At 28.7% G+C, this 15000-nt stretch overlaps 1 protein-coding gene across 3 annotated transcripts; it reads right to left on the reverse strand.

The window, feature by feature from the left end:
• Positions 1-471: 471 nt before the first annotated feature.
• LOC109791517 (pleiotropic drug resistance protein 2) lies at positions 472-14751 on the reverse strand. Of its 3 annotated transcripts, none has more exons than XM_020350823.3 (20): positions 14178-14751; positions 13798-13918; positions 11395-11483; positions 10717-10801; positions 9414-9704; positions 9232-9322; positions 7630-8530; positions 7092-7252; positions 6899-7002; positions 6654-6819; positions 6193-6288; positions 5623-5765; positions 5123-5455; positions 4284-4574; positions 4110-4193; positions 3908-4041; positions 3569-3796; positions 2952-3123; positions 2590-2844; positions 472-915 (listed from the first exon to the last, which is right to left on the reverse strand). In XM_020350823.3, the coding sequence occupies exons 1-20, from the start codon at positions 14576-14578 to the stop codon at positions 646-648; spliced, it is 4416 nt and encodes a 1471-aa protein (XP_020206412.2). In that variant the 5' UTR covers positions 14579-14751; the 3' UTR covers positions 472-645. The 3 variants fall into 3 exon arrangements, with proteins under 3 accessions (XP_020206412.2, XP_020206411.2, XP_029125731.2); XM_020350822.3 differs by having other exon boundaries at positions 5623-5771; XM_029269898.2 differs by lacking the exons at positions 10717-10801; positions 13798-13918; positions 14178-14751 and having other exon boundaries at positions 5623-5771.
• Positions 14752-15000: the final 249 nt, after the last annotated feature.

Below are 15000 nucleotides of genomic sequence, written 5' to 3' on the forward strand. Positions count from 1 at the left end.
ATTATATATATTAACCTAATTGTCATATACCCAAATTTTCTTTTATTTCAACAAATCAACTATTAATACATGGCTTATGCAATGGTTTTGAACATCTGACTTTGTGTAAATTTCTTCATGAATTTGTTAACAAATGAAAAATTAAAAACTCTTCCAAACCTTATAATTCGAATCTAATCAAGAACAAAATGATAAATCATATAAATAAAAAACATTGGATCTTTCATTTTCCTTCCTTGTTTTGAAGTAATGAAAGGATGAAAACGTGACTAATATACTATACTTGACCTAACAAAAATTCTAACTCAGAGAGGGAGATCATATGGATAAATAATCATTTTTTCTTTTTCATTGGATAATATTTTTTTTTTGGATAGGATGAGCATTAATTTTTTTAAAACAAAAATACTTCATATTCTCACATTAATATGCACAAGAATCATTATAATTTTGTGTTCTTGGGAGGATATGTTATGCCAAATTTCAAATGTTGAACAATGACTAATAACTAGATACAAGTGAAAATCCCAGACATTATGAACAATCATAATGTTGCTTGTATATTCTATAGAGACCTCTAAATGTCTTTCTTTACTCTTTTATTTTTCTTTTTGTGTTTATTTTGTTCATTTATTATAGTGTTACTTATCTCTTTTGAAAATTAAAGACCTTGATACCATAAGCAAAAACAAAAAGAAACAATACAACAAATACAATATGGGCCACAACAACAACCCCCAGGAAGTCATATTCATAATCCATATATTTCTTAAGGAATGCTTTTACTGACATTGATCCTGATCCAGGCACCACAACTGGAGTATCTTTGTCACCAATCTGGGATGTCACTAGGCCATATAAACTCCAAGCAGTTGGACATGCCCAGTAATACCACCTCCACCATATTGGAATTTGCTGCAAATGTGAGAATAATCAATGGTTATAATTTTTCTCAAAAAAAGATAAAATATAATCAATGGTTATAATTTGTTTAAGTTGCTAAAGCACTTGAAATTTAGTAAAAACAAAATAACATTTTAGTCTCTAAATTTAGCACCACCAATCAATTTGTAACTAAAAGACAATTTTATTCCATGTTTTGACCAACATGGTCTTTAAATTTGGTACTACCGGTCAATTTAGTCCTTAACACTACTAAATCAGTTAATTTGGTATGTGAAGTCAACAATCATCATTCCATTATGTAATTTTGTCTACAATGTAAAAATCAAAATGACTGATCCACACCAAAGTCAAGAACAAAAATGACTAATAATTATCAAATTAAATTAGCATACTTTAGAATTAGGGATTAAAGAATCTAGCAATTGATAATTTCAGCTCAAAATTTTGTTTTTGTAATTTTGATTTTTTTTTTTTGCAATTTTAGAAATTATAATGTTTATCAATTGTAATTTCAAAAAGTAATGCGAAAGTTCAGTTGATTTTGCACATAATTGAGTGTTCTGGAAGAATATCAAAGAAGTGCATTCTTGTGCCACAACTTCTTCGGTAAACACTTGCTTCTTTTGAGTTAGGAAAAGAAAAATTCTTAGGTACAATTCCTTAAATATAGTTTGGTGCTGTTTTTCAATTAGAGTTAAAGTTTTATTTTTATAATATAGGTGAATATATATTAATGAGACACATATTAAATATTTTTGCATAATATTAAAGTAAAACTTCAACGAAAAATAACAACTACACTTAAATTTTGTTCTTAGAAAAATGTTTAACACCCAAACATATTTATTTTAAAGTAATAATATTTGTCCAATGGAGATATGAAGTAAAGAGAAAAAAAAACAGAGAAAGTGATAGATGAAGTAAATGATGTGATAGAAAATGGTTATATAGGAAGAAAATGAAGTGGAAATGAAGAAAAAAGGAAAGTAGATGGATGATAATAATATATATATTTTTTATTTTATGAGAATGTGAATGGAGCTGTGTAGATGTCACACTGCATATAATGGTCCAAATAATGATGTGAAAGAAAAAAAAATATTGTATCACTCAAGGAATCCTACATTGATTATCAAATTTCAGTTAAAGTTGTTAATTTGTCTGACAATTTTAAATTATATAAAATCATTTTTTTTAATAATTTTGGACTAATTCAATTATAGTTAAAAGTGTACATATCAACTTAGTAAAACCTATGACAAATGGAAAATCTAAATATTAAGAGCCATAATGTCATTGTCTTCATGAAAATTCTTAACTATCAACTTAGATTTATTTTAGATAAATTTATCGATAATACTTACAGGAGAAAAAATTAAATAAATTAAGAAGGTAAAATGAATCAAATTTATTTCATAAGTTAAAATTATCTTATGGATCTCAACTTAATTTTTTTCCAAAGTTGCTAGATGCATAATTTAATGTATTTAATTTTTTTCTCCTATAGGGGATTGTTGAAAACTTTATCCAAATTGAATTTTATAATGAATTGCAAAAGGATTTCAATAGGTGTGCTCAATGTGTAATGTATGAACTAAATTTAATGCAAGTCAATGTACAATTTGTTTTTTTTTACTCCCTCCCTGTATATGAATATATTTAATTACTATATATTATACTTACCGATTTGAAGATAATGAAGCCTGAGAATACATTCCAAAACACTAGGAAGAAGGACATAATAATTGCAGCAATTTGGGGGTTTGGTGTTAGAGCCACTGTCATCATGCCATAAAGTGTGAAGCAAACAAATGACATGAACATGAAGTAGTAGAACCACAAGAACTTGTCAGCTTGCCAAAGAAAACCCATCATTGAGTAAAGGATAAAAGTAAAGGTGAATGTCTGGATTGCAATATAAATACATTCTATTGCCACCTGCAACACAATGTTTATTCATAACATAAATTTTCTTTTTCATTGAGAATTCAATTATCAATTACTTTTTCCTTTTTTTTTTTCTGTGAAAAGATAGTTGCATTTACCTGAGCAATTGCATAAGGTAGAGCTGAGTACATTCCAGCTGCTTTTTCACGATAGAAGACTGTTCTTTCTATTGCAACTATAGGTTGAACAGAGGAAGTGTTGGAGCCTCCAAGAAGGAAAATAGAAGCAAAAATAGCTCCCATTAGATTCATTAGATCTTGCTCTGTATCTCTGTAAAAAAAAATGATTTATCCTCAGCAAAGTCACCTTTCATGATTGTGAAAGCAACCATCATATTTTCTTTTTTCTATGTTAATAAATTTATTGTTGATGTCTTTTTCAAAAAAAAAAAAATAATAATAATAATAAAAAAGAAGATCAACCAGGGTTCTTGTAGATGGTTTTGCAGTTCTATAGTAATTATTGCATTAAGTAACTAAGCATACATTGATTCCTAACAATATCTGAGTTGACCTGTTGTATCCTTAAATTGTTAAATCTCAATACACTCAAATTGCTAAATCTCAATATGAAGTATCATCCAATATGAAAAAGTCTTAACTTGTTCAATTACTATCTTACTAGGAACCTATGGTACTCTTGGGTCACCTTATTAAAAGATAAACTAGTTTTTTCTAATAAGTACAATACTCAGAAGGAGAACATGTGAACTTACGTTTTATCTCCTTTTTTCCAAAAAATGAATCCAAGAATTACACCTACAAATGTTGACATGAAGAATCGAATGACATTATATTGTGGATTCCTCCAATAGGACAAGTGTTGTTTCCAGAAGCATGCTTTACATTGAGCAACAAAGGACTGAGAGTATTTAGTAGGGAAATCAAGGTCCTTTATTCCTTCTAAAGGTGTGCTTAGTTCTTTAATAAGAACTTGATTCCTCCTGAAAAGAATTGACGTAAAAAATGAAAAGAGAATACCATGTCTAATTCCATTTTTAAAAAAGGGAAATAATGGTCGTACTATAGGAATATAACTTCAATTAATACTTAACTGATACAATTCTGACTTAGTATACAATTCTGCAAAGTCTACCCTAAGCTGACCCTCAACTATTGGAGAACTGATCTCCAAAATCCATGTGGCAGGATTATAACCATCTTTGATTCTAGGAACTCCTGGAATAGCCTGCAAATAACATATAAGATTATTAAATTTGAGAATGTATACACTTTGAAGAGAAAAGTCATACTCACCTCAAAGTACTCTATAAGCTTATGAGATTTTTGACCTAAGGGACCATTATATATGATTTGTCCTCCTCTCTTCATCAAAAGTAGCTGAAGAAAAGATTAAGTTAAGTGAGAATTATGTGTTCGTAGTTCTCATGAAAATAATAATTTCATCTTCCAAATCTTGTGAAGTCATACCTCATCAAAAGATTCAAATATGTCAATGCTTGGTTGATGAATTGTGCAGACAATAGTTCTTCCTGTATCTGCTGTATTTCTGACAGTACGCATAACAATTGCTGCAGCTCTAGCATCAAGGCCTGAGGTTGGCTCATCCATAAAGATGATAGAAGGATTGGCAACTAATTCTACAGCAATAGTGAGTCTCTTTCTTTGCTCAGTTGATAAACCATTTATGCCTGGAAGACCTACTAGAAAATTTCTCACTGGATGCAGCTCAACAAGGTTCATAACTTCCTCAACAAACATCTGCCATACAAGAGGTTGATTAAGAATTATTCTTTATAACGATTACATGATGAAGATAATTTAGTTTCATACTTTATTAAGTAAAGCATGGTGTCAGAATTGTGAGATTAGTAAAATAGTATGGTTTGCCAATTAGTCATGTTTTATATCGCTAAACATGTGACAATAGTTATATGTGGCTTTCCCCCAAATAAACAACATATAATCTATATGTGGCTATCTAATATCCAAGAACACTATAACATGTACATTTCAACTATAATAGCAATAAAATAAAGCCACTAATGCATTACTGATAATCATTTTTCAAGGTTTTTGTTTTCTGGAACATAACCAACATCCATCTTGGTCAAATCATGAAACTTGGACCTATAGTTTTGACTATATCTATGCTCTTAAAGAATGAAGAGTTCATTAAAAACAAAGGTCATTGTCATGTTCCAGATTATGGAAAATGTCCGATACAATGTTTTTTAAAAATTGAGAAAAAGTTCAGGAGAAAGAATGAGTTGGAGTTCAATATAAGGGTTGATTTCAATAAAGCACACCTTTCTTATTTCTGACTTGACCTCATTACCAAGACGCAACCAAGCAGAAAATACAACTGATTCATACACTGTGATATTTGGAGAATGGATATCATTTTGTTCACAATATCCACTAATTCGAGCAAAAGTTTCTTGTTTTTTTGGGTAACCAGATATGCTGATGCTTCCTTCAATATAACCTCCAGTTTTTCTTCCAGCTAGAACATCCATCAAGGTGGTTTTTCCAGCACCAGTTACACCTACTAATGCTGTTAGTACTCCAGGCCTAAAAGCACCACTAATATCTCTTAGTAATTGGAGCCGACTCACTTCAATTTCATGTTTTTGCATTTCCTGATATGAAAACATTGTTAAGACATCGTACATATGAGGATTACTAAAATGTAAAAGTAGTTAAACAACAAAGATATGTTATAAGTAGGAAAAGAAAGCGATGAAAAACAATGCTAAAATGAATCATAACCAAAGGTGATTAAGGTTTAAGGGTGTTTAGAATTTACAATTGGCATGTTGATGTAGTAATTCACGTGATCAAAAGCAAGTGATAGAGGCTTAAAGGGCAACACCATTCCCGTCTTGGTTGTTGTCGTGTCTACTTTGGGAGTTGAACTCTCTCGGAATCTTTTATTATCCATATCAATGTCTGCATCTAACCATTTTATTTTGTAATTCAAAATGAATAGAATATAGTAGTTGATAGACAATTGGTATAAATTTACACATTCAAGCAGAAAATAAAGTTGAAAACATGACAATTCTAGGAGAGCACCATTAGAAAATTCATTTCAAACCATGCAAGGCAAAGTACACATTTTGTTGAAAGTAATGAAACCAAGTAAGTTGGTGTGTTTTATGAGACACATAAAATATTTCCACTTTGTTTCTTGTTTTTCGAAGCTTATATAATAAACAATGAAAACAAAAAGTAAGAATAAAAAAATAATAGAAAAACTCATTATTTCCTATACAAACTTTGTAGAACAAGAGATAAAGTGGAAACATAAAATGAAAAAAAAATTCTCAATTTTTATAATATATTATTGGAAAAAAAAAAGGGTAAGATTTAGTACTTTCAAATGATTTATCAGTTGAAACAGAACTCTCTTCAGCAGTTTTCTTTTTCTCGTTTCCCTCTTCTGGAATAATAGATTTAGAATCTCCAAATGCTGCAATTCAAGATCTTGTTAGAGATAGTTTTTAAGACAGACAAAAGAAAAGTTAAAACATGTTTTTAGACCTTTTAAAATTTCTCAAGTTCAATTTTAGTCCCTCAATTTATTTTGTTATATTTTGGTCTCTAATTTTAAAATGCACAACTTTTTTGGTCTTCAAAATGATTTAGATAACACTTGATAATCATTTTTAAGTTCTATTTTAAACTAATTTAAAAATCAAAAGCGAGACATTTTCAAATTAGAGAAACCAAAATAGTTCAAAAAAAAATCAGGGACTAGAACTAAATTTCAAAAATCTTATAGTAACTATAAACATACTTTTTCCAAAAAAAAAAACATGTAGTATGAAAGCTTACGATTGAGAAATGTCAGAGCAAATATAAAACAAATGTTGAAAAGCAGAGAAAAGCCTAGGAGAGCACCAATACAAATCCAATACCAATAGTCTTCAGTAAACATGCTTCTAGCCTTGAGAAGAGCCTTCCCAACTGTGGGCTCAGGAATTCTTTTATCCATGTTGGGCTGAAAAAAAGATAAATGAATATAGTTTCACAAGAAAATGAAATAGAGAAGAAAAAATTCCACATGTTAAAGATCTTACAACACTCCATCTCTTATCAAGGAATTCATTAATGACAATGGCATTCTGACCATACATCATAGGAGAAGCATAATAGCCCCATTTCATCCAGGGATCAAGGTTATCTGTAAAAGAGGTTATTGAAGTTGCATTACTTTGTCATGCATTTCATTTTACCAATTGAGTGAAGGGGAAAAGAATAGTTAAGGCTCACCTTTGGCAACAATGAATCCACCAAGCACATAAGTAAGTAGCAATATAAAGAAAGCAAGCGTATTTGCCACAACCAGCGTTCTTCCAAGAGCAGCAATGAATCGGAACAGAGACAAACCCATTTGATGAACACAGAAGAATGCTAACAACTGACGAAAAAATCTGTAATAATTGTTTAAACTTATTATTGAATACAGTTAAGTGTTTGTTACTTGCATCAGTTGCATGTCAATAAAAAATGAACTATGGAAGTAAGCCAATTAGTTACACTTTGAAAAAAATTACTCCTTAAATACAAAATTGTTAAAAGTTATACATAAGTATGCACTTAATAGTACAATGACGGTGGTAGAATTAATACTCATTGATGATAGCTTAGATTTTTATATAACACAAAAATATATATAACATGCAATGATTCACTTCTTAATTTTCACTCAAGGAATAAAAACAAATTATATTATATCTACATGTAGCAATATAAACTTTTGGAATGATAGATTTTTGTATATAAATTAACAAATACTTTACTTACATACCTACTTGCAGCTGGAGCATACCCTACAGTATAATAAGTAAGGACAACCCATAATCCTGACTCCACCAAAGAGAGAGGGATTCGAAAGATCCATATGGGAAGTGCAAAAGCCCAAGCCGGATAAAATAATAAATCTCGTTGCTTGAAGAAAACAGGAAGTCTAAAAATAGTTAGTGCAAGCTCAGCCATTCCATTGAACATTATATTAGTGAGGCTAAAGAATAGTGCACCATAATATTTTCTCCCATCATCAATGTGGCCACTTTTCATTTCTGTTCTAAGAAACGTTGTCATAGTAATCAAAGACATTATCAAAATCTGAGTAGTCTTAAATATGTATATGAAAGCACTGCGCTTCAACAGTAGCCATTCTCTTGCGAAACATGCCTTCAAGAGTTCTAGTTTTGAGATCCCATATTTATTTTTAACTAGTGCAGCAGGGTGAGTTTTAGCACGATCATAGGGAACTTGAAGCTCTTGGGAAAGTTGTTGGCCAATGCTAAAATTATTGAAATGATCTACAAACTCAGGCACACTCATATAACTGTATGGTTTGTCCTTTGAAAACCAGTATTGCTCTTGGTCCTTTCTAGAAGTAATCTCTTGTAAGAAGTCTGCAATTCCTTTCCTTTCAGGGCATTTGAAGCCTACACTTTCAAAAAAATTGAGAACATTTTCACGAGGTCCTTGGTAGAGAATGTGACCTTCTGAAAGCAAGATCAAGTCATCGAAAAGGTCAAATGTTTCTGGTGCAGGTTGTAAAAGAGATACTATCACTGTAACATCCATGGCATGCACTAACTGCCTTAAGAACTTGATAATTTGGAAGGTTGTGGAACTATCCAAACCAGTTGAAATTTCATCCATTAAGAAGACTTTTGCTGGTCCAACCAACATTTCACCTACATCCATAATATGAAAGTCATTGCTTGAGAATTAGAAAAATGGGAGATTTTGAAATGGAATAAGTATTTGAACGGAACTAACATTTTTAAGATACAAACTAAGTCTCACATCGTTAAAATAAGAAGAAAAATAAGAGTTTATAAAACATACACATACTTCTTTGGTTAGGAAGCTTTCTAAGAGATGACCAAAAACATCGTATCTCCCGATTGTGAAATTGTATGTGCAAATAACTCCATAAAGATATAACCTTATAATTCTTTCTTCTCGATAAATATATCTTCTTAGACAAATACAATAATATAACCTATTAACATTTTTTTTAGCATTTTCTCTAAGGGCTTAGGTTAAAAATGGATAATATCTCACTATTGTGAAGTTATATGTTCAAATAACCCCATAAAAATAATAAAAGTATAACCTTATAATTCTCTTCTTGATAAATATATCTTCTTAGACAAATACCATAATATAACCTATTAACATTTTCTCTAAAGACTTAAGTTAAAAACGGACAATATTTCACTATTGTCAAGTTGTATGTACAAATAATCCCATAAAAATAATAAAGATATAATTTTATAACTTATAACTCTCTCATCTCGATAAATATATCCTCTTAGACAAATATCTTAACATAACCTCTTAACATTTTCTCTTTAGTAAGATGAAATTTTCTTATAACTATTTTTCATACCAGTAGTTAACCTCTTTTTTTCTCCACCAGATATTCCCCTCCTCATTTCATCTCCCACTAAAGTGTCAGCACATATTTCCAATCCAAGAACCTGGGTTCATTTTCTTTGATATGTCAGATGATAGTAAACATGGTATGGCATTTGAAAGGACAATAATCAAATAGAAATAAAGCAATCAAACCTTGAGAATATAATCTGTAATGAGACTTTTTTCTTGACCTGTCATTGATGTGGCTTTCATAAACGCATCTATCTCTGGATCTGGTTTAAGACCTGCTTGCTTTTCTCGCTTTATTAATTCTAGTAGTAGATCATTCCTTGTCCCAACTCCCAAGCAACGTCCAGAAAAGTCTAGTGTCTCTCTAACTGACATCTCTCCATGATGAAGATTATGTTGACTAATATAAGCACATGTTCTTTGAGGAACAAACTCTGATAACTCATGACCACAGTAAGTGACTCTTCCTGAAACCTGTTGGTGTATAAATTTTAAGATGCATAATCTAAACTAGAAAACTTGGTTTTTATAGTTTATTTCACTAGAATTCTTGTCTATGGTTGTTAAGTGAGGGGTGCAATTTTTAATCACAATATTTGAAAACAAATCATATATTCACTCATGTATGAAAAATGTTAGAAACACTTCTTTATCACTTAACTTTTTATTAACTGGAATTTATTACAAATTTTAGTGAACGTTGTCTCTCATTCAATGAGTCTCTATATTTATTCACAAAAATTTATAATTTCTAGTAAATTTCAACCAATAATAAAGGGAGTATAATTAACATTCCTCTTCACCATATTCCTAGCATAATTATGATTGAAATGGGTGGAACACATAAAACAATGTGTGAGTAATTGAAAGCATTATTCGCATGTGATATAACAGAAAATAATATTATGTCACAACATAAAATTCTAAAGCAGTTTCTTAATTTCATTAACATGTGAAGTATTACTATTCTACATGTAACCGGTATTGATACAACGAATGAGGTAGAAGTGGGTTTTCCTCCTTTTTTTTTATTTCGATTTTGCTTAGATGCAACAAAATCCTTAATTGTGCTCAATTATCATTTGGACAAAATGAAATATACATGCACAAGCATGCATACACACCCATATAGAGAAAATGTATTAAGTGCGTGTGTGAACTAATTTATACTTACACCCACATCTCTTAAGATTTTGTGACATTGCTTAAACTTTTCTTACTTTTTTTTATCCTTATAATAACTTCTTTAATTATTAAAAAATCATCACACAAACACTTTTTAAATATTATATTAACTTCTTAGTTATTTAAAAAATATTAAATTGTGACTTTTGTTAAGAGGTTATTATAGACATTAAAAAAAATAGAGTATTTGTATAATTTTATGAAATCTCAGAAAATGTCAATGTAATTTACTCTTACTAATCTCCGTAACGATAAATATAATTTGCATTATTTATTAAAATAGAACAAGAGAATTATCAACCCTTAAATTCCTATCGAGTTTTCCAGCAAGTGCTTGCAGCAATGTAGTTTTCCCTGATCTTGGAGGCCCCAAAAGCAAGGTTAATCTGGAAAATATTTGAAGAAAAAAATAAACAGACAGCGATAAGAGATGAAAAAAAAAAAAAAAGTTAGCAACTATCTAGAAAAACACATTGATGCATTTTAGAAAAAGAAAATATTTATCATGTTTCAAAGATAAAATATTCATTACCCACAAAAAAAAAAAAGAATTGCTTAGAATTTAACTAAGATCAACAATTGAAAATTTGTTATTAAACTCTTACGACTTTTTTTTTTTTTTTTTTTTAAATCTTGTTTGCTATAAGGTAAGGTTTGATTGAGACTTTATCCCTCCCCTAAGCAATTTCAAGGGCACATTCTCAATTCATACTCCTTTTTATATTATAAAATGTACTATGTCACGTCTTTTTAATAATAAATTTTTTAACATCACACTCTTGCAATGCTTTCTTTTAAATATATTTTCTTATTATTGATTAAAAATTATAAAATTTTATGATCTAATTTTTTTGGTTAATGAGTCTTACTCATGATTTTTGTTTTCAATAAATTTTAAATAAAAAATGTTAAGAAAAAAGTATATTATAAAATAGTTGTTAGATTTTTCTCATTTAATAAAAGACTCTCTAATAAGTACCTTTTTGGCCTGACAATTCCACTAGCATCTTGGAGTATCTTGACAACACTTTTCTTCGAAGGAAAAAGATTCATTAATCCGAGAATTCTCTGTTTGCCACAAAGAAGTAAATATCATTAGACAAATGCTCATAAAAAAATGTAAATAACTATGTTTAACGCACTTTCAAGAAGAATTGCAAGTGTTGAGGTTGACTGTGTTACTATTCATTTGGTAAAGTGACATTATATTAAGATTTCAAGGATTTTTTTTTTTTTTTTTTCATTATACTTCATCTGTAATTATTTTTGGATGGCAGATCTGATCATATATAACCCACAAAACATGGGGTACAAGATTTGGTTTCTCTTTAAGGATAAAAAGTAGTAATAACAATTAATTAAAAAATCAATCAGAGTAAACTTACTCTATTTAATAACTCATATTCTAAATCAAATTTTAATAATTTAATTATTGAATTAAAAAAATTTAATACATAAATTAGGTTTGCAAAAATTTTAAAAATTTAAAATTATTTGATACTTCATTTCATTAATTTAAATCAATGTATAAAATACTTTTATGATTATTCGTCAATTTGAATTAATGAAATAGAGTATCAAATAATTTTAAAAAATTTTAAAATTTTGCAAACTTAATTTATACATTAAGAAATGATTCATTGACTCTAAAAGTACGGTTACCTAAGTTTATTTTACTCAATAACTCATATTCTTCATCAAATTTTAATGATAATTCCATTGAATTCAAAGTTCTTAATGCATAAATTAAGTTTATAAATTTTAAAAAAAATTAAAAACTATTTGATTTTTTTATTCATTAATTCAAATTGATGGATAATTATAAAAGCATTTTATACGATTTGAATACATATAACAAAGTATTATATGATTTTCAAATTTGTTAAAAATTTAAAATTAATCTATGCATTAAATTTTTTTAAGTTAACGATTAAATCATTAAAATTTGATATAAAACATGAATTATTGAGTAAAATAAATCTAACAAGACTTACTAAGTAGATCTCTCCTCTTTATGTTGTAAATAATGTTCAAATATTTTAATTTTTAGACCTACTCTTTTCTATATCAGCTCAAAGTTAGAATTAGAACAAATAATGTTCAAATATTTCGAATAAACAATTATTTTAATTTTGATAAGTTGTGAGCATTGTATCATTAATTTCTTAAATTTTATTACTTACCATCATTTTAATCACTAAATATATTATTAGAGATTTCAAAAAGAAAATATATAAATAAGAATTATTCTTATAACTATGAATATTAGGAGAATTTGGAGAATAATTCAAAACTCAAAATACATATAATGAGTGGAGATTAAGAGAAATTATTTTAGGAATTTATGATCTTTAAAATATTATTTAAAATTGTGTGTACATAAATTTAAAATTTTTAAAAATTTATATATTTAATCTATATATTGAAAAATTTTAATTCAACAATTAGATCGTTAAAATTTGATGTTAAATATAAGTATTAGGAAAATAATTCAAAATTCAAAATAGATATAATGAACGGAGATTCAACAGAAATTATTTTAAAAATTTATGATTTTTAAAATATTATTTAAATTTACAGAATTTATCAAGGAATTTGTTCTTTTTAAAATTAGAATAATTATAGCATTTAAATATTATATTACAATTTAATTTTATATATTATATGTTGCTTTTAAGACCTTGAGCAGGTGGATAATTCCGTTTTGAAGATGATTATTTTCTTCATCAATGAGTTTTTGAGTAAAACAAATTTATCGATATTTATTTTTAAATAAGTAAATTTCTTTCTTTTTCTCTCAATATATAGAAGGATGAAAGAGGTGTTCCTATATATTCTTATATATTGTTAATATTATTTCAAGAAGAGCATTTTACGTTCTTTTATAATCAGCAATTTGTTTTAAAGAGTCTCAAACTACTTTTTTAATCTGTGTGCATTAATTTTAAAAGATTAAAGATTTGGAACGCAAATAATAATTTTAGTTATTTTAAAATATTTATAACTTTAAAAATAAATTGATAATTTGATTTTAACAATATACTTATTTGTTAATAATTATTCTAAATATTCAGTTAATTTGTAACTGCATTCTAACTCTTTTAATAAAAACATTTAAGTTGGAAATCATTTTATTATAATAATTTATATAATTAATATTTTTAAGGCATAGCCATTACCTTAAAAAAAAAATGAAACAGGTAGAACGCGTAAACTAGTAAATGTCAAATAAGTTAATCCTAATACAGTAAATATTTTTTTAAAATACGTTTATTAGCATATATTTGACTTGAATATATCACTTGTGGGTTGTTTTTATGTGATGTAAAAGCTGGGTGGGTAAAGGAAGATAAGATATTGAATCAGAGAGAGAGAGGAATACCTCAATCGCATTCATGGTGGAGTTCACTAATGTTGGTAGTGCTCTGCTTCCATTAAATGCATCTCCTTCCACGGACAAATGCTCGAATCGGACTTCAACCTTTGGAATCTCTATTGCCACCCTAATCAACAAAACAACTTAATTAATTAAAGAAAAAAACCTGCCAAATCAAAAAGTCATCTAGATCGCACAACATAATCCAAAGCAGGGTCAAATACACTATTAATATATGAATTGGTAGGCCAAACATGAGAAATCAGAAGACCAAAACCAAAAAAGAGATAAACAAAGAGTGGGTGACATGACATGGAACCAAGAATAAGATTTTGTGGTGCAGATTAAGATATACTAACAGAATATAAGAAGATAGAATAATGAACCTATCAATCCTCTCCCTCATCCTAAGGAGAAAGGTCTCATTGTCATTCTCAACAGTGTTTAGTATGGAATCAAGGAGTTTCCTCTTGTTTAGGACACCAAGATTGGATACATCAACCTCTTCATAGTTAAACCTTGTTCCACTATCTTCTTCTAAGACCCTTTTGACCAAGCTTTTCCTTAGCCTCTCAAAAGTGGGAAGCCTCTCTATGGCAGCCCACTTGAGGTGCTCTTCATCATCATCATCACCAACCCTATTGCTCCTCTCAAACACATCACCACCATTTGCAGCAGCACTCCACATCTCAGAAACACTTTCTGAAACCCAACTCCTCCTGCTCCAAGATCCAACACTCATCCTCAAGCTACTCACCACTTCATCTGCATCCAACCCTTCCTCCATGCCTATCACTCACTCTAAGTGTGTGTGCCCAAATGATGGGAAATTTCCACAATCAACTCCCCCAAATGATTTGTTTGTCTAAGCTTCAAGGCTTCTGCCATTTGCCCATAACTAAATAATTTCAAATGGACTGTTTGTACTTTCTACACATCACTTCCTATGATTGGTTCTCCTCAATAAATATAATCAAACTACTTATTTGTATGCTTATATTAGAAGCACTTAATATATATTAAAAATAAGATATTAAAGAAGTTAATGAAAAAAATTCTACAAATTAATTTAAACTTAAGTTGATTTTAATTTTTAACTTATGAAAAAAATTATTTTATTATTTTTATTTTTCTCTCCTATAAATATTTATGAAAAAGTTTATGCATATAGATGTTTTATATCATTCAATGTTCTGGATTTATAATTCT

Source organism: Cajanus cajan, chromosome 7 (genome assembly GCF_000230855.2).
Source record: "Cajanus cajan strain Asha chromosome 7, NIPB_CcT2T_4, whole genome shotgun sequence".
NCBI classification, from domain to species: Eukaryota; Viridiplantae; Streptophyta; class Magnoliopsida; order Fabales; family Fabaceae; genus Cajanus; species Cajanus cajan.

Excerpts from the sequence above, each read along its gene's own strand:
- LOC109791517 (XM_020350822.3), bottom strand. The coding sequence starts at position 14,578 with ATGGAGGAAGGGTTGGATGCAGATGAAGTGGTGAGTAGCTTGAGGATG. Across the intron at positions 11,484-13,797 it reads CCACCATGAATGCGATTGAG|AGAATTCTCGGATTAATGAA; the intron begins GTATTCCTCTCT and ends TGTGGCAAACAG. Across the intron at positions 9,323-9,413 it reads TTACAGATTATATTCTCAAG|GTTCTTGGATTGGAAATATG; the intron begins GTTTGATTGCTT and ends AAATGAACCCAG.